The following is a 21,153-nucleotide window of genomic DNA, read 5'->3' as shown; positions in this document are numbered from 1 at the left end:
TGGAATAGTATTTCTTGGTTGGTATGAAAAGCCTCGTAACTTCTACAATTACTTCACTGAATATTTCCCATTTACAATTTGCTGATGGCAACATCATCAGATGATCCCACTGTAGTCACCTTTATGAAGGGAATAGCCTTTACCTTTGACAGTAGTTAGGACTTTAAGTAAATCCCATCAGCACATTGTGATCACCGCCACTCAGAGGGTATTTTGCCTGCACGTCCGTAATGCATGAATAATCACTGCTGATAATCATATCAAACGTACTGCTTCCTCTTGTTAATGCTTTAACATGCTGCTATCGAAAACAGTCATCTGATAAATCCACAAAACGTACACTGCAAAATTAAAATTCAGCATTTTTCACAAAGAAAACAATTAAGACATCATTAAGCTTGGCAAGGACTGATAACGCACAAAAGATATTGATATAATTTGCCTTGTTCTATCTTGCATTTAGCCAAATTATTCCTGCTGATACTATCAAATAAACAATCAGTTCCTCACATCCTAATTTACAGTGAGGATTCCACATAAGACATAAGTTCTTCTAAACATGTAAAATTTATTACATTTCAATAATTTTAGTGATACAAACTGTGTGGCTAAAACAGAAATGACTGATGATGAAATTGAGAAATTGTGGTACTTCATTGTTTCATTATATACAACAAATGAGTACTAACTGGAAAAGAGCGATCAACCAACAAAGATTGATTTTAATGAGTATATGATTAAAAAATATATAGATATTCCAGAATAGAATAATGAATTAATTTCATGGAATGACTAATATCATATACAATAAACATATGCATCAATTTATTACAACTGCACAACTGTAATGAAAAGTCTTTCTTCTCCATTCCTCATTATGCTGTAATTTACCAGTAAAAAAAAAAAAAGTTGTGAAAGAGTTACATAGCAAAATAATAGCATTTAAAAAGCTTCAGGAATACTAGAAAAATAATTACATTCTCTAATTAAGAATAATAATTGCGAGCTCTAAGGATATATAATAATGTTTAGTTTCTTCACCTGTGCATATTTATATTTTGCACATTACTTCTCAGTTTGTTTCTCAAATTTATTAGTTTATTTTATTTTTCACAAAAAAATATTATTTTAATTGGAAGTTCTTTACACATACAAAGCCATCCACATTTCTATTTTTCATAATTTATACCATTTTATTCTTTTAGTCACAAGCTCATTGTATTAGCATTTACACATTACAAACTGTTACAAACTGCAATGCAAGTTCTGTCTAGCAATTGGAGCCTTAGAATCTTTCTCAATTTAATTAACTCTCTGCAGAGAGTTAGCAAAATTGAGAAAGAGCCTAAGGCTTCAATTATTGGACAGAACTTGCCTAATACTGCAAATATTGCAAGAAAAGCACTACAATAGAATGACTGGAGTAATTTCTATTTAAAAAGTGTGTGAGCAACGGGAACAAATATGGAGGCATTATAATATACTCATGAATAAGAGCGCAGGATGATGAAATAGAGAGAAATGATTTTTGGAATCATTCAGAAAATCATTGCTTTCTATTTCAATGCAGCACAACACTGTGCCTAGAGTAAGACATGGAAGAATAGAAGAAAAATAATATTTAAACCAAATGAAGTATTATTCTCTTCAAGAGTGATGATTACTTCGATAAAAAAACTTAAAGAAGGCATTTCTATGTTAAAGTAAATAAAAATATGCACAGGGAAATGAAGTGCACACATTTTTGCATAATTTTAAAAATGAAAGAAATAATTTATAAGTAATATTATTTACAAATAAGTGTACCATTCCACGTTTCCCATCTATTTCATTTCAGAGATTGCATTTAATGAATTTTTGTTTACTGTTCCCATTTCAATTTGGTTTATTACAGAATTGCAGACAGAAAAACAATATAAAAATGCATCAATGAATGGATGTATACAAGTGTGGAAAGGTGGGGCAGTTTCTTTTAATAAAATAAAATCAGTCATATTCCTGTTGTATGGACCTCAGCTGAACAATAAGATTTTCTAACCCAAAGAGATAGCCTTCATCAGGTCCTGTATATATATTTTGTGCATTTGTCATTTTATTATAAGTAGAATGGGCAAAGTCAATCATTCTAACATCCACTAAGTGACAATGTGAAGAGCTATAATCCTTTTCCAAGTGAGATGGAGTAAGTTTTGAATATGATGAATGAGAACTGAACTGAACATGCCAGTCTTCTGAGCCATCGTCATCAACAGGAAAAGAATTGCTGTTTTCAAATATTTGGTTTGAGTTGTGTATTTCACCATTGTAAGCAACTGCAGTTTTATTTTTATTTGAATTATCTGATTGTTGTAAAGTTGTATTTTCTTCAGTATTGCCTATAAGCCCATTCCCATTGTGAATGGCTGATGGTGGCAGAGGTGGTGTCAGTGGGGATGCTGCTGCCATGGTTTCTTTTCCGTCATAAATAATAAGAAGCGAACTAGTAAAGAAACGGAATGTGTCAAGGTTTTGTACAATAGCATAAAGGCGGTCCAAATTATTGATCAACACTGGGATAATATCTTTTCTAAGTCTGTTGCCATTAAAAAGAAAGTGATGAAGGGCTTGTTTGAAGCCGTCCACTGACAGACTGCGTCCATAATACTTATTGTAACAGATGAAGCGGCATGATTTTAGGTTGTACACCTGCAAAAATAACAGATCAAAAAGGAATTAAAAACTGTCACTGAAATTAGCTTATGATTGCATACAAAACACAAATACAGTAGTGCCGCTTATTGTGATCACATTTGGATTACAAGATAACATTATATGGAGGGATTTTTTTTTTTTTTTTTTTGATGAAATTTAAAACGTTTATCTTACTAATTACTTTATTAATTATCCAATACAGTATATAAATAGTACTCTACATACATAACTACAATATAAAAATATATCAACCAATTTCAGTGTTGAAATTAAAAAACAAAACAAATATGATAAAAAAACATAAATACAGACATATATTCACTGCAGAATTGGAATTTGGGGGAGTACAATGTGTAAAGAAAGGATAGACAGGCCAGGGAGGGAGGGAGGAAGGGAGGAGGGGGGGTCATGCTGTTAGTTAAGAAACAAAAAATCTAAGGAAGTGCATCCAATTCACATTGGTGGACAATGCAATGTTGAGTCAGTGTGGTGTGACATAAGCACTAGGAAATGGAAAATGAGAGTAGGTGTGTGTGTTATAGGACTAATAAATGTGATGAGTACAATGCACAACTGTACAGTGAAATAGAGTGGTCCAGTAAATCAGAATGTCTTATAAAAGTTGATTTTAACTTTCCAGATATTGACTGGAACTTGTGGGTTGGTCACTCACACACTAGCAAGGCTTTTGTGGATTTACGGGATGATTGCATTCTACAACAGCATGTTCGAGACCAGAGGGAGTAATATAATCAGATAATCAGATAAAGAGTAATACTCTTGATCTGATTATCAGTAGTGAATATTCATGCATAAAGAATTTGCAGATAAAGGAACCACTAGATGGAAGTGATCACAGTGTATTGATGTGGAATTTATTTAAAGATGTAACTACCATGAAGGGTAAAGGAAAGGGTTTTTGCTTTCATAAAGATGACTACAGTGGTCTCAGACAGTTTTTAAATTCTATACAGTGAGATCAAATGATGATGTTACCAACGGTGAATTCTAGATGGGAAGCCTTCATGGACTTAATCTTGGAGGCTACTAGACTTTTCATACCAACAAAGACATACTGTTCAAAGTTTAGGCCTAAATGAATTTCAGATGAATTAATGAGGCTCGTGGCAGAGAAGAAAAATGCATGGGATGCATATAAATTATCAGGCGACACAGAATCCTATGGAAGATAAAAGCTAGCCTGAAATAAAGTCACAAAGGAGGTTTGGCAGGCGAAGGCAGATTACGAGAAATCTTTAGCAAAGGATGCAAAGAAAAACAGTAAAGACTTCTTTACTTATGTAAACTCTAGAAGGAAAGGGTTGAATAAGATTGGTCCACTTAACATAGATGGTTTGACTATTGATGATCATGCTCAGGTAGCTGATAAACTGAATGAGATATCCAGAATTTAAAACAAATACACCAACCGTTTAATTATAATGGTTTAATACCAGAAACTAAAATGTACCAAACAATACTACACTGTAAAATGATATATGCAAAAGACTGATTCACAAAATAAATATACGATGAAACTTTAATATACAATAAAATATAAATAAATAAATAAATAAAATATTTAAAATACAATAAAGATAAAAGCGATAAAACATTGACTGAAGCTTTCGGAGGCTTCCGCCTCCTTTCTCAGCAACAATGATGTTTAAGCAACACATCCTTAAGTAAGAGGCTCACAGCACACGTGGTTGACCAGGCATATGCTCAATATTTCTTCCATACCATCCAGAACCGGAAGCGGTTCGAGAGCATGGAAATATAAAACGCTCGTCTTTTGCCAGGACCACAGATTCTAGTAGGGGGTGAAATCGAACACACCTGTCCCTATTCAGACGAGCCTATCCACAAACTCTCTAGCTCGTCTCAGACGAGCCTATCCACAAACTCTCTAGCCACTTACGGTCCCAGAACGGTCCTGGCAAAAGACGAGCGGTTTATATTTCCACGCTCTCGAACTGCTTCCGGTTCTGGATCGTATGGAAGAAATATTGAGCATATGCCTGGTCAACCACGTGTGCTTTGAGCCTGTAAATCAGTCTTTTGCATATATCATTTTACAGTGTAGTATCGTTTGGTACATTTTAGTTTCTAGTATTAAACCATTATAATTAAACGGTTGGTGTATTTCTTTTAAATTCTGGATATGTACTCTCCCAACCTTAGAGGCTTTTTTGAAGAAACTGAATGAGTATTCTGCATCTACATTCACACAAAGAGTGATTCAAGGAGGGGCATGCCAGAAGTTTATCAAACTCCAACAGGGAGGTAAGTGATTTTGTAATAACTGAGAGCAAAGTGGAGGAGAAATTGTTGAATGCACCTGGGGTGGATGGGATCTATCCAGTTATACATTTATTTCCTGATAATGTGCTGGAATGGATCGACTTTTTTTTAATTTTACAGATTAAAAGTATGCATCATGCGAATACTCATTGTATAGTTTTTTGTGTTTTTTAAAAATTTTTTAGTAGAAAATACATGGGAGTAAATAACCCATTTTGGCTATTCTGAGTTATCTTGTGTATGCCAAAAAGTTAGCATTAGTAGAGGCATTTGATGCAAGAAAGCAAGCTTATGCAGCATCAGCCAAAAAAAAAAAAAAATAATAAAATAAATAAAAAAATAACCACTTCCACTTCACCCCTGTTCGTTCGGAATACCTGCCCAACTGAGCCTTAAACTTATTTAAGCTATCAACTTCCACGACAAGGGATGGAAGTCTGTTCCACCAACCAAATAAATACCCGCTGGCTAAAGGCAAATTTCTGAACGTCTACCCTACATCTGTCTTTCCTCAATTTGAATTTATGCCCTCTCAGGTGATTATTCTGAGCAAGAGGAAGAATCCCATCAGCATTGAGCATGCTCAAACCATTCAAGGCTTTATACACCTCTATCAGATCACCTCGTTGGTTCCTAGTCTCAAGACACCGTAATTTGCAAAACTTAAGCCTTTCTTCGTAAGAGCAACCCTTTGTTCCATTCACTAATCTTATTGCCCTTCTCTGTACTCGTTCCAGCAGCTCTACATCCTTCTTGAAATGAGGCATCCAGGCCTGTATACAGTACTCTAGGTGTGGTCTGACCATTGCCTTATACAAGGGAATAATCACCTCCTAGAAAAATTCCTATATATCATTGACAATACAACAAGAGCTACACTTGCAGCCCGTCTGCACTGCTCAGAGAACTTCATATCTGCCTGCACAACCGCCCCCCAGGTCCTTTTCATTCTCTACCACTGAGTTGATACATTGCTCTGGGGTTGCTGTTTCCCATATGTAGTACTTTACATTTGTCAATGTTAAACTTCATTTGCCACCTCTCAGCCCATCTGCTCAACCTTTCCAGATCCTGTTGCAGCAGCATAGTGTCAGTAGTGTCCTTAACAACACTGCCAACCTTCGTATCATCTGCAAACTTGGACATTAAGCTTGATATACCATCATCAATATCATTTATAAATACAGAAAACAGTAATGGACCCAATACTGAACCCTGAGGGACTCCACTAATAACATTAGTCCATGATGAGCAGTGTCCATTGATTACCACTCTCTGTCTTCTCCCCCTCAACCACCCCTTTATCCATAGCAGCAATTTGCCTCCAATGCCAAACTGCTCCAATTTGTGCAGCAGTCTTCCATGTGCAACAGTATCAAAAGCCTTTCTAAGATCCAAGTATGTAATATCAAAGTTATTCCCTGCATCCAGTTCTTTTGTGACTGCATCATAGTATCCAATCAAATTGGTCAGGCAAGACTTCCCCTTCGCAAAACCATGCTGTGTCCGAGCTATAACTGAAGTCTTGTCTAGATGATCCTGCAGTGCTTCTTTAACCAGTGTCTCCATTAATTTTCCGGGAAAAGAAGTTAAATTCACAGGTCTATAATTACTTGTATCAGCCTTTGATCCTCCTTTGTGAATTGGGGTCACATTTGCACATGTCCAGTCTATGGGTACCTCCCCTGAGTCCAAGGAAGCTCTCATAATTATGGCTAAGGGTTTGCTTACTTCCTTTGCTGCCTCCTTTAATATAACTGGATAGATCCCATTCACTCCGGGTGCCTTTCTTGTGTTTATCTTCAACAATTTCTCCACAACTTTACTCTCAGAGATTACAAGATTCTCTAGCTTACTGCCAGAGTTGAATACACCTCTGGCATTCCCCTTGCTGAATGACTTCTCATGTGTGAATGTCGATGCAAAATATTCATTTAGTTTGTTAGCTACCTGAGCAGGATCATCAACAGTTGACCCATCGATATCAAGTGGACCAATCTGATTCATCCCCTTTCTTCTAGAGTTTACATAAGTAAAGAACTCTTTGCTGTTTTTCTTTGCATCCCTTGCCAAAGATATTTCGTAATCTGCATTCGCCTGCCTAACCTACTTTGTAACTTGGTTACAGATCAACTTGTATCTATCATAGGCTTCTGTGTCACATATAGGCTTCTGGCATATGCCTCATTAGTTCATCTGACATCCATTTTGGCCTAAACCTTGAACAATATTTATTAGTTGGTATGTAAAGCCTAGTAGCATCCAAGATAAGTTCTTTGAATGCTTCCCATTTTGAATTTGCTGTTGGTAACAACATCAGTTGGTCCCACTGTATAGAATTTAAATACTGTCTCAGTCCATCGTAATCACCTTTACGGAAGCAATAACCCTTCTCTTTACCCCTAATGGTAGTTACCTCTTTGAGTAAATCCCACTTCAGCACACTGTGATCACTGCCACCTAGTGGTTCATTTATCTGCAGATTCTTAATGCATGAAGAATCACTGCTGATAATCAAATCAAGAGTATTACTCCCTCTAGTTGCCTCCCGAACATGCTGATGTAGAAAACAATCATCCAATAAATCCACAAAAGCCCTGCTAGTGTGTGAGTGACCAGCCCCCAAATTCCAGTCAATATCTGGGAAATTAAAATCTCCCATTATATGACTCTCTGATTTACTGGCCCACTCTATTTCCCTGTACAGTTTCTTATTATACTCATCAGAGTCATTAGGCCTATAGCACACTCCTACTCTCAATTTTGATCTCCCAATGCTTATGTCACACCAAACTGACTCAACTGCACTGTCCAGCGATGTCGACTGGCTTCACTTCCTTGGTTTTTATGTGTTTCTTAACTAATAGCATAACCCCTCCCGCCTTCCTATCCTGTTTATCCTTTCTGTAGACGTTGTACTCCCCAAATTCCAGTTCTGCATCCCTTATATCTGTGTGACACCACGTCTCTGATATCCCAACAATATCTGCCTTTGATGTTTTGAGCAATACCTCAAATTCATCAAATTTGTTTACTAAACTCCTAGCATTGGTGTACACGCAAGTATACCTGCACCTGTTTCTATTCTTAGCTACCCTAACACAACCCATGTGTTTACTTGTACCGCGATGGCTCCCAGCAGTCTCTGAAATATCATGCATCTTGTTTTTCAGGCTTCTGCTCATTCTAATAGAAGCAGTGCAAGAATCTCTTTCACCTCTGCCAGTGGCTACTGTGAATCTATTGGTCTTTGTCCCCCCCCCCAAGCTAGCAGTTTTCTGACCCACCTAACATTGCCTGGATACCATCAGCAAATATTCTTGCACCCTTTCTATTTAAGTGTATCCCATCCCTGTAGAAGCAATTTCTCCTGTTAACAAGTACAGTCCAGGCTGAAAAAAATTCTACCCTTTGAGCCTTGCACAATCTTTCCAGGGCCGAATTGATCGACAAGGCTCTCATCATATACTCACCCCTATCCTGTCTGCGCAGAATTGCAGACACTTTCAAATTCAAGCCTAATTCTCAGCTTTTGTTCAACAGTGACCTGTACTTGTTAAGTAATTCTGCCGGTCTCCTACTCTTAATATCATTAGTTCCAACATGTACAACTATATCACCTTTTGTACCCTTAAAAGATGATATTCGCTCTACAACGTCATCAACATTTGCCCCTGGCAGACATACCCTGGTCCTGTTCCACCTATCCTTTTTACAAAGCATGTTCCCCGTTTCCCTGACAATAGAGTCACCAACAACTACTAGTTCCTTTGGGACCAGCGCATTCTGCCTTGGGGGTTGCCTCTGTATCACGTGATGCCCAAGTGCAAGCTGTGGCGTTGATGTGGGCAGCTGAGAGCTTGATGGGCCCCTCAATTTAGTTTCTTCGAGGGCATCCACCCTGTCCTTCCAGCTCTCATATAGGCCCACAAGAACGCTGAGTTGTTGCCTGATATCGATACACTCCTTGCATCGCGTACACACAAAGACATCCCCCATGGCAGTATCATGTCCCGTACCCGATTGCTCTGCAAACATCAAGCAAACAGTGCATTTTATAAGGCTGAGTCAGAGGACAACTGCCCCCCTCAGTTCTGCTCTGAGCCACAGCACTTCCATTAGCTTGAGCCTTTTGCTTTGCTGCTCTGGTCTGAGTCATGATTCTATTAATCTATTAATTAATTATAATTAATTATGTTATGTTATTAATTATGTTAAATATAATTAATTATGTTACGTTTGTAATCTAAGTCGTTATATGTATTTATTTAAAAGTACAATTTAACTGCTAACGAAGATCAACTAACGCTATCTAGTACGGTATATAACTATCGTATCACAAAGGCGGGAACTTACGAACTTTATATCTACGGACACTTAAGTATTAATTAACTTTCAAATCTCGCTGTCTCAATTCGGAATGAGCTAACGATCCTTACTAGGTCTATAAGCTACTTACAGAAATAATTCGATGTAAAAAATATTCAATCAAGCGGCTAAATTTGGCAAAACTACTTCTCGTTCAGCGGAGTTGCAAACACGTGGATACCCTTACCGATACTTTTATGCAATTACAAGGCCGAGTAAAGAATAAATACACCAAATTAATCAGAAAATCACAAAATAATGTTATACTACTAAATTTAAATCAAAAGTTTTAGAAAAACAATAATTTCAAATCAATAAATAAGAAAAATCTACTTAGCAGCTTTGAACATGACCTCCTAGTAGCAGACCAATGTCTAAGTTTGCAGACAATACAAAGGTTGGCAGGTTGTTAATGAGAGTAATGATACTACACTCTTGCAAAAGAATCTGGAAAGTTGAGCAGATGGGCTGAGAGGTGGCAATTGAAATTTAACATTGACAATGTAAAGCACTGCATACGGGTAGCAGTAACCCCAGAGTAACGTATCAACTGGGTGGTACTACACTCAGGGTAGTGGAGAATGAAAAGGACCTGGGGGTAACTGTGCACTCAGATATGAAGTTTTCTGAGCAGTGCAAAAAGGCTGCAAGAGTAGCTGATGGTGTCCTGTCAATGATATAGAGGAATTTTGCTAGCAGGGATAAGGGGATGATTGTACCCTTGTATAAAGCAATGGTCAGGTCACACCTTGAGTACTGTTTACAGGTCTGGAGGACTCATTTTAGGAAAGATGTAGAACTGCTGGAACGTGTACAGAGAAGGGTAATGAGATTGGTGAGTGGAACAAAGGGTTGCTATAAGTTTGCTTTCTTGCATTGTATGCCCTACTAATGCTAAAGTAGTAAAAAGGTTTGAGGGATAAAAATTTGAGATGTCATCCGTGCATTTGTGTTGTTCTTATGTTCAACTGGTAGAACATAAGAACAACAAGACGTGGATGCTTACTTTTTCCAATTAGAAAAAGACAATTTTCTTTCTTTCTTTCTTTTTTTTTTTTAATTGTGCCTGTCAATATTGCACACATAAGAAGCACAGGCAGATACTCTTTCTTTCTCCTTTTTTCCAGCTGTTCAATGTTCATTTCTGAATAACACAGCATGCTCAGGCATCACTGCTTTAAAATAAGCATCAGTTTCTTCAGTGTTGAAAATACAGTCAGGACTAAATTCTTACAATAAATTAGGTAAGGTATTTTCCAACCCTTTTTGTGCTGAACCTGTATCCAAATCTGATTTTTCTCCACAAAGTTTTTTGTACACAATGTTGTGTCTTATCATCCACCTGTTTAGCTGCCCAATTGTTTACAGAGTTAATCTGCAAATTCATTTGCCTTTTCATATAGAATATTTTTACTGATAGGATTTTTTTTAATCTAGCATTTGAGAACCATATCACAAGCACCTCTTCCGTAAGTTTTCTTTCTGCTTCTTTCCCTTTTCAGACTGTCATTGGCAGTCACTCCTAAGTCATGCAATTTTCTTTTCTTTAAAAGTATACACAAGTAAACCTTTAAAGAAAAGAGAGGAAACATTGAGTTTTAATGCAACTTCTCGCTGACTACACTAGGTAAGGCATTATAAGTGCTTAGAATTTTGTTCTTTTCATTCAAACTTAAATCTACATTTCTGCAACATTTCTATTCTAAGAAAAAATAATAAATCATGGATATATTCTTGATGGACGTCAGTTAAAACTAAACTGCTAAACTCAAGTTTATTCACAGAAAGAAGACTATGGATACAGTAATGCATATATGTAATGTGAGATCATGCGATTGCTTGTAGGAAAACTTAAAATGTTTGGACACTATAAACACCAATAACGAGTCATTGTAAAATTTTGCAATAGTGGGCAAGATTGGTCTTTTCCCTAGCCATATAGCCAGATAACAAAAGCATCTTTTTCTTGATTGTTCACTTGTTTTTGCTTATGGACACTCCACTGCTTTTCCTAAAGGCTACAGACATTTTATTATTTTTATTATTATTAACTGTATGGTATAAGGAAGCCTGCGGCTTATGCTGCACCAGCAAAAAAAAAAAAAAAATTCTGAATTACCCCGAGAGAGAGAGAGAGAGAGAGAGAGAGAGAGAGAGAGAGTAGAAGGGAATCACCAAGAAAGAGAAGAATGATGATATCCAGCTCAGGACCCTGGGTATGCCAAGCCAAACTCACCAGATGTGAGCCCGTGGGGTTGCAGGGATTAGAAATGAAATGGTGCCGTTTTCACGTGACACGGGACAACGTTATAAACATTATTTGGACGAGGTCTCAGTTGTAAATGATTGACAAATTCTGACTTATACACAATGTAGCTGTTCTAGTAGACATTTCTCCTAATTGAAATGAAAAATGATAAAAATAAACAGTGGTATGATCATATAAAGCAGCAGAATTTATATACATTATAATATAAATGGTTTTGAATGTTGTTAATTTTTGATTATAATAAGTGGCAGATAGCAATACCAGCAATAACATTACCATTGATAGAGGCATATGATGCAAGAAAGTAAGCTTATTTAGCATCAGCCAAAAAAAAACCCTGTTCCTCTTTCATTCATCCATTCACTCCAAACGTTTGTCTAGATCAACCTTGAATTTATTTAAGCTGTCAACTTTCATGACAAATGGAAGTTTTTCCAGCAATTAAGCACCTGCTGGCTAAAGGCACATTTCCACACATCTATTCTACAACGATCTTTCCACAATTTAAATTTATGCCCTCTGAAGTGCAGAATCTCATTGAGCTTGCTCAAATCATTCAAGGCCTTATACACCTCAATCACATCACCTTGCAGGTGCCTAAATTCCAAACGTTGCAATTTGCAACGGGTTTAGAAGTTAAGCTTATCTTTGTAATAGCAACCCTTTGTTCCACTCACTAATCTTGTTGCCCTTCTCTGTACTTGTTTTAGTAGCTCAACATCTTTCCTAAAATGAGGCCTCCAGACTTGTATGCAGTATTCAAGGTGTGGCCTAACCATTGCCTTATACAAGGGAACAATCGTATCCTTATGTATACTAGCAAAATTAGTATATATCATTGATAAGACCCCATGAGCTACTTTTTCAGCCTGTCTGCACTGCTCAGAAAACTTCATATTTGACTGCACAATTACCCTCATGTCTTTTTCATCCTTCACTACCCTGAGTGTAGTAATGCACAGTTGGTATGTTACTCTGGGGTCACTGATACCCATATGCAGTATTTTGCCTTTGTCAATGCTAAACTTCAGTTGTCACATCTCAAGCAATCTGCTCAAATTTTCTAGACCCTGTTGCAGTAGTGTACCGTCCTTACCATCATTAATAACCCTACCAACCTTCATATAGTGTGCAAACTTGGACATTAAGCCTAATAAACCTTAATCAATATCATTGATTAATACAGAACTAATGGTTCTGTATTAATCAATACAGAACCATTAGTTCTGTATTGATTAATACCCAACACAGACTAATGTTAATTAATCTATACTGCTTTGTTGTTGTTATTTGGATTTTAGGAGCATTAGCAAATAAGGCTATATTGTTCGGGGAATATGCGGTGGTCATTCCCTGACCTTTCTGCATCCTCCGTATTTGGTGGTGACGGGCTCGAACCCCGGTCTAATCAAGAAAGCATGTGCTACGCACTGCTGCTCCTTCAAGCCTGGCTACAGAGGTGCCAATCTATACTGCAGTATAGATTGATTACCAATCTCTGTTTTCTCCCGCTCAACCATAAGCATGCTGCATAAGCTTGCTTTCTTGCATCAAATGCCTCTGCCCATGCTAATGCAATGCTAACCATCCTTTTATTCATTCTAGCAACTTGTCCTTAATGGCATACTGCTCCAACTTGTACAGCAGTGTTCCATGTGCCACAGTATCAAAAGCTTTCCTAAAATCCAAGTATATGATATCAAAATTATTTTTTGCATCCAATTCCTTTTTGACCAAATCATAGTATCTAATTAAATTGGTCAGACAAGAATTTTCCTTAACAAACCCATTATATGTCTGAACTATAACTGCAGTCTTGTCTAGATGATCCCACAGTGCTTCCTAAAAGTCTGCAATTACTCATGTCACCTTTTAATCCCCATTTGTGAATTGGGGAAACATTTGCACATCTCCAGTTCGTGGGGACCACCCCTAAGTCTAATTATGAGGGCTATGGCTAAGGGCCTGCTTACTTCCTTTGCTGCCTCCTTTGATATATGGATAGATCCCATCCATGCCTTGCTTATGTTTAACTTCAGCAATTTCTCCTCCACTTTGCTCTCAGTTATTACGAAATCATTTAGTTCCCTGCAAGAATTTAAGCTTCTGGCCTCCACTTCCCTACAGGCTTCCTCGTGTGAATGTAGATGCAAAATAGTCATTCAGTTTGTCAGCTACCTCAGCAGGTTCATCAACAATCAAACTATCGATATCAAGTGGACCAATCTGATTCATTCCCTTTCTTCTAGAGTTTACATAAGTAAAGATGTCTTTACTTATGTAAAGACATCTTTACTTATGCATTCTTTGCCAAAGAATATCATTCTCGTAATTCATATTTTCTTGCTTAACCTCCTTTGTTCACTTGATTACAGACTATCTTATATCTAACATAGGCGTTTGTGTATGTCCTGATAGACATGTGTCCCATGCATTTTTCTTCTCTGACACGAGTCTCATTAGTTCATCCGACATCTATTGAGGCCTAAACATTGAACAGTATTTCTTAGTTAGTATGAAAAGTCTAATAGTTTCCAAGATTAATTCCTCAAATGCTTCTCATATAGAATTTGCTGTTGGTAACATCATCAGTTGGCCCCACTCTATAGAATTTAAAAAATCTCTGAGACTACTTTAGTAATCTTTACGAAAGCAAAAAACCCTACCTTTTACCCCTGATGGTAGTTACATCTTTGAATAAATCCACATGAGTACACTGTGGTCACAGCCACCTGCATCTAAAATCTGCAGATAAAGGATGCAATTCTGCATCCTTTATCTGCAGATTTTTAATGCATGAATAGTCGCTACTGGTAATCAGTTAAGAGTATTGCTCCCTCTAGTTGCCTCTTGAACATGCTGCTATAGAAAACAATCATCCAATAAATCCATAAAAGTCTTGTTAGTGTGTAAGTGACCAACCTACTAATTCCTATCTATATCTGGGAAGTTAAAATCCTTCATTATAAGACAATGTGATTTACTGACCTGCTCTATTTCTCTGTAGAATCGTTTGTTGTACTCATCAGAGTCATTAGGCCTATAACACACACTGCTAATTTCAACTTTGCTTTTCCAGTGCTTATGTCACACAAAACAGATTCAACACTGCACTCTCCACCCATGTCAAACTAGATGCATGTTGTACTCCCCCAATTCCAATTCTGCATTCTTTATCTTTGTGTCACACAAATGGTATCTGCCTTTGATGTCTTCACCAGCACTTGAAATTCATCAAATTTATTTATCATACTCCTAGCATTGGTGTACATGCAAGTATACATGCACCTATTCTTACTCTTAGTTATCCTAACACAACACCATGTATTTACTTGTTCCATGATGTCTCCCAGCATTCTTTGAAATCCCAAGCACCTCATTTTCCAGGCTATTACTCATTCCAATATAAGCTGTGCAAGGATCACTTTCACCTCTGCCTGTGGCTACAGTTAATTTATTAGTCTGTGAATCGCCCCCAAGCTAGTAGTTTTCCAACCCACCTAACACTAGCTCAATAGCATCAGCAAATCTTCTTGCACCCTTCCTGTTTAGCATTAGCATTAGCATTAGTAGAGGCATTTGATGCAAGAAAGCAAGCTTATGCAGCATCAGCCAAAAAAAAAAAAAAAAACACCCACTTCCACTTCACCCCTCTGTTCGTTCCAAATACCTGTCCAGCTGAGCCTTAAACTTATTTAGGCTATCAACCTCCACCACAAGGGATGGAAGTCTGTTCCACCAACCAACCACCCACTGGCTAAAGGCAAATTTCCTCACGTCTATCCTACATCTGTCTTTCCTCAATTTGAATTTATGCCCTCTCAGGTGATTTTTCTGAGCTAGAGGAAGAATCCCATCAGCATTGAGCATGCTTAAACCATTCAAGGCTTTATACACCTCTATCAGATCACCTCGCTGGTGCCTAGTCTCCAGACACTGTAATTTGCAAAACTTAAGCCTTTCTTCGTATGTGCCTTGTTCTGTTGTTTTGTTGTATCTGGCCACTTAGCTACTAGGGAGCAGCGATCACCAAGATGGCTGCTCCCTAGTACCTGTCCATGCCATGAATAGGCGGGCCACAACAATATGCATACTGCTAAAACGAAAGTGACAAGGTAAGGATTCTGCATCCACTGGGGGAAAAATCAGTTCCAGTGGATGCTAGCAGATCCTGTGCCACTGAGAGCCCAAACCGGTGGTACCAGCAAAATGTAAAGATAACAAAAAAAAAATAAATAAAATAAATAAATAAAATAATAATAATAAAAAAATATAATAATAATAAAATAATAATAAAAAAATATTAAAATAATAAAAGTAATAAAATAAAGCAATGTATGCAAGCAAATAAAAAATATCAAATTGTTAAAAAGGTTAAATAATTAAATTGAAACAATAAATGCATACAATTAAAAATAATGCATTCAGCAGTCGTCATGTAGCTTTTCAGGGGGTTACAATCAGCAGCAGTCGAGTCGAAGAATTCAGAAGGAAAAATCTTGTTATTATTGTTATTGTTGTTTGGTTTTTAGGAGCATTAGCAACTAAGGCCATATTGCTCCGAGATATGCGGCGGTCATGCCCTGACCTTTCCGCATCCTCCGTATTTGGTGGCGACGGGCTCGAACCCCGGTCTAATCAAGAAGCGTGTGCTACGCAATGCTGCTCCTTCCCACATGGCTACGGAGGCGCCTAGAAAAAATCTTGCAGCCAATGTTCTGAAATAAAATTTTAGGTGGACTTGGCCAGGTGACATATGGCAAAACAAGACTCAGTTGGATCGATTTCAGAATCAAAATTGAGTTCTATCTTGATAGTAGGAAAGCTGGTTAGCTGGCCCCATCTGTTAAAGATTTCTTTTGAAAATTCTTGGAAGATTTCAAAAGTTTCCTTATTTGAAATCAAATCGTTTTCATTTCCAGGAGCAAAGCGATGAGAGGTACTTGAGATTTGTTGCTGAAGACCTTGGTAAATTGGGCAAGAATAAATAAATCATGTGTTGCTAATCCTCGATGCCACAACGTAAGCAAGGATCCGTAGAGGTAAGATTAAACTGTAAGAGCTTCATTTTGTATTCAATGATCCATGACCTGTTATTAAGTATGATGTGCTGAGACCGGGAAAGAACCATTTCTGTACAATGTTGGAACAGGTAAATGAAATGTCAGGTATAAACAACTTAGTAACGGTACCTTTAGAATTAGTATTAGCAATGGCCACATGGTGTGCAAGGAAGCTTATGGCTTATGCTGCACCAGCCAAAAAAATAAAAAAATAAATAAAATAAAATAATAAATTAACAAAAAAATAAATTAAATGATAAGAATAAAAAAATTAATATTAATTAATAAATAAGAGAAAATGAAATGGACAACCTAAGCATTTCACTCCTCCCATAGGTAATTGACTTTTGAATTTCCCCAAACTGTCAGCCTCTACCACCCATGGAGATAACTTTTTCCAGTTATTTATAACTCGCTGCCTAAAATAAAACTTCCTGCAATCCAGTCTAAACATCTGTATAGAAGTAACAACACAGGAATGTACCAACTGTGTGGTACTGCACTTAGGGTGGTAGAAAATGAAAAAGACCTGGGAGTAATTTGAGCAGTCATATATGAAGGTTTATGAGCAATGCAGACAGGCTGAAGAGCAGATCATGGGGTTTTGTCAATGATATACAAATCTGGCTAAGGTAAAGAAAGCCTGCACGAGAAGCATGCAAAAGTTTGATGAAATTTACCGGTAAAAGTACTTTGCCGCAATGGCATTTGTATTGTTGCTCACTCGGTAAACAGACGGTGGGTGTTATCAGTCTGGAGTAGAAATTGAATCACAAGGGAGCTTGAGACCCTCTCGAAGTGGAGGGGGATAACCCGACCTTTTTGCTTTAGAATCAGTAATTGAATTAACTAATTGAATCACGAACAGAGTCATATTAGAAGTTCTGGCGTCTTAAAAAATGTTCGTAACGTAGTTTCACCGGTAAACTTTTTCAAATTCTGCCGTGCTTCTCATGTGGGTTTCCTTTGGCTTTTTTTTTCTTAATAAACAATTTATCCACCAGTGATTCTAAAGAAAAAAGGTCAGGTTGTTCCCTCCATTTTGGGAGGGTTTCAATCTCCCATGGGATTCAATTTCTACTCCTGACTGATAACACCCACCGTCTGTTTACTGAGCGAGTAACAATAAAAATGCCTTTATGGCAAAGTACTTTTACCAGTAAATTTCATCTAACTTTTGCGTGCTTCTCGTGCAGGCTTTCTTTACCTTCGCCACAAACTTTGCTAGCAGGCAAAAGGAGGTGATTATCCCTTTGTTTAAGGCAACGGTCAGGCCACGCCTCGAGTACTGCGTACAGGTATGGAGGACTCATTTTAGGGAGTGTGTATATTTGCTTGAGCATGTACAGGGAAGGGCAACAAGATTGGCGAGGGGGAGAGTGAAGGGACCCTCTTACCAAGAGAGGCTTAAGTTCTGCAAATTGCAGCAGCTGGAGACTACGCACCTGCGAGGTGATCTGATTGAGGTGTATAAGGCCTTGAATAGGTTGAGCACACTGAATTCTGATAGGATTCTTCCATTTGCTCAGATTACAAACCTAAGGGGGCATAAATTCAAATTGAGGAAAGACAGTTGTAGAATAGATATGTGGAAATTTGCCTTTAGCCAGCAGGCGGTTAATTGTTGGAACAAACTTCCATCTATCGTGGAAGTTGATAGCTTAAATAAATTCAAGGAGGAACTGGACAAACATTTAGAAGGAATGGTTGTGTGAGTTTTTTTTTTTTTTTTGGCTGATGCTACATAGCTCATATGCTTTCTTGCATCATATGCCTCTATTACTATCTCCTCATGTAACTTGAGATTATGGCCCCTAGTTCGAGAATTATTTATAACCGTGAAAATTTAATCCTCATTCATTTTGCTTATGCCTCTCAGAGCCTTATTTAAACACCTCAATCAAGTCTCCTCTAAGGTGCCTAGTTTCCAAGCTCTGCAATCCACATATTCGAAGTCTTTCCTCATATGGATGTCCTTTTGCCGATCTCACCAGGCGAGTTACCTGTCTCTCGACCCTTTCAAGAAGAAAAATGTCTTTCTTTAGGTGCGCTCTCCATACCTGAACACAGTGTTCCAAGTGTGGTCTAACAATAGCCTTATATAATTGGATTATGATGTCCTTATCTCTACTAGTAATTGCTTAATAAATCATTGATAGGACACCGTGGGCCTTCCTTGTTATTTACTCCACGGTGCGGAGTAAATAACAAGGAAGTTCTCGGTGCTCCGAGAACTTCATATCTGACAGTAATACCCAAGTCCCTTTCCCACTACCACCTTGTTGTTGTTGTTGTTGTTTGGTTTTTAGGAGCATTAGCAACTAAGGCCATATTGCTCCGGGGATATGTGGTGGTCATTCCCTGACCTTTCCACATCCTCCGTATTTGGTGGGAACAGGCTCAAACCCCGGTCTAATCAAGAAGCGTGTGCTACGCACTGCAGCTCCTGCCCACCTGGCTATGGAGGTACCACTATCGGTTTTAGTTCAACTCTGCCAAGTGTATAAGTTATTTTGGGGTTACTGTTCCCCATATGCAAAGTGGAAGGTATTGCATCTGTTCCCCAGATGCAATACCTAAGGGGTATTGCATCTGGGGAACTTTGCTGGATTAAAGCATAGCTGCCATTTTTTCGACCATCCCTGAAGTCTATCTAGGTCATTCTGAAGAAGCTCTGCTTGGCGGCGATCATTAACTATTCTAGCAATCTTTACGTTATCTGGAAATTTAGACATCACGCCCATAAATGACATCGATGAACGGATCTTCATCGATGTCATTTATGAAAATCAAAACAACAGTGGTCCTAATACTGATCCTTGGGGATCCCCACTTCTTACTAAACCCAATTTGAGGAATAACCACGTATCACAACCCTCTGTCTTGTGCCCTAAAGCCACCCAGCTATCCATCTAAGGATTTTCCCTGTGATTCTGACCTGTTCCAGCTTGTAAAGTAAGTGCTCATGTGGGACTGAGTCAAATGCTTTGCTGAAATCCAAATAAACAATGTCGAAATTATTCCCAAAGTCCAGTTCTTGAGTGACCCTGTCAAAATAGCTAACAAGATTAGTTAAACATGATTTTCCCTTTACAAAATTATGCTAGGTATCCTTTAGAATTCCATTTCTATCTAAATGATCCTGAATTCCAACTTTGATCATTGTGTCCATGATTTTCTCCACTACTGAATTTAGTAAACAAAGGACCACCTGGATTGCCAATAGTTGGTGAGAAGATTCCAGTATTTCTCTTTTTATTTCTTTGGATCAGCAGTTAGATCAACAGTAATATTTAGGAAGGTAATAGGTATCCTTTTCCTAATATAATAGCAGAGAGCTTGGTAAATAACATAAAGGTCAGTGGGGAAAGTGGCTCCGATAGCTTGTAGTGCCAGTGTGGAGACTGTATGGCATGTTCGAAGCAGTGCCAAGAGAAAAGACATTTGTATAGTTTCCAGTCGAGAATTTGAAGTTTGAAGGCTGGCCCTTTGAAACCAAATACAGGGAGCATATGATAGATTTGGGATAAAGACAGTACAATACAAGATATAGAGAGTACAGTATTTGTTTTTTAGTCTCCGATTCTTTGCTAGAAATTCTGAAGAGCATTGATGTAAAGTTCTTTATCACTGCTTTTTATAATGTTAATCATATCTTTATCTCTGTCAAATGATTAGTATGGGATGCAAGGAAGCAAGCTTATACAGCATCAGCAAAAAGTGGGAGAACACACACTTCCACGACCTACCACTTCATGTTTACACAGGGCTGCACTAAGGAGGGTACAACATGTGCAGAGTACACAGGCCAAGTGCTGTAGGGCACTGTACCATCATGGTAAAGACAGTGATGATTTATTTGATTTCGATATGCTTATTTAAGTGGAAGCCGCATGGACAATTATATTTACTGCAGAATTTGCAACAAACATTTTCTGACAGTCACGGCACTGTTATACAGTCTTCATACAAATGGAAAAAAAGAAGTTGTGGGCAAAAATCAACATTTTCGTAATTTCTGAATATGTGGGAATGGCTAATGTTTTTGTTAGTTGTAATTTGCCTAAATTTTGTAAATTTAAAAATAAGTGAAATTAATCTTAGATGTGTGTAAACAGAGGTTAATATTAATAGAGTAGCTGTTGCTATCTTACTTTTATTTTAATATACATATTGAAGTTGTTCCTGATGTCTCTTCTTTATTGATACAGCTATTATTACAAGAATAAGTATTCTGTAATTTTGAATTATAAAAACCATTTCGATAACCTTTACTTATTATTTCTATGATCTGCTGCTTTAATAGCTATCAACTTGATTTGACTTTGAATGACTAACTTCTTGTAGAGATATTGTAATTTATTTAGGAATTCTTTTAGCTCTTCCTTTGATTATTGCCAAGGCTGAGTGTTCTTTATCAAAATTAAAATTAATAAAACATTATTTCCAATCTACAAT

At 37.5% G+C, this 21,153-nt stretch overlaps 1 protein-coding gene across 3 annotated transcripts in view; it reads right to left on the bottom strand.

Annotated features, from left to right (window-relative positions):
• Positions 1-1,845: 1,845 nt before the first annotated feature.
• The window catches only part of LOC150081140 (inositol hexakisphosphate kinase 3-like), a 173,945-nt gene continuing 154,637 nt past the window's right edge, over positions 1,846-21,153 (bottom strand). For all 3 annotated transcript variants that reach the window (XM_090381358.1, XM_090381357.1, XM_090381360.1), the window contains exon 7: positions 1,846-2,685. In XM_090381358.1, the coding sequence (XP_090237484.1) occupies positions 1,987-2,685 (699 nt within the window). In that variant the 3' untranslated portion in view covers positions 1,846-1,986. The remainder of the gene's footprint in view (positions 2,686-21,153) is intronic.

Source organism: Mastigoproctus giganteus, chromosome 9, assembly GCF_048544385.1.
Source record: "Mastigoproctus giganteus isolate SK-2022 chromosome 9, ASM4854438v1, whole genome shotgun sequence".
NCBI classification, from domain to species: domain Eukaryota; kingdom Metazoa; phylum Arthropoda; class Arachnida; order Uropygi; family Thelyphonidae; genus Mastigoproctus; species Mastigoproctus giganteus.
Note: the sequence above shows the minus strand (reverse complement) of the source record. Positions and strands in the feature narration are given on the sequence as shown.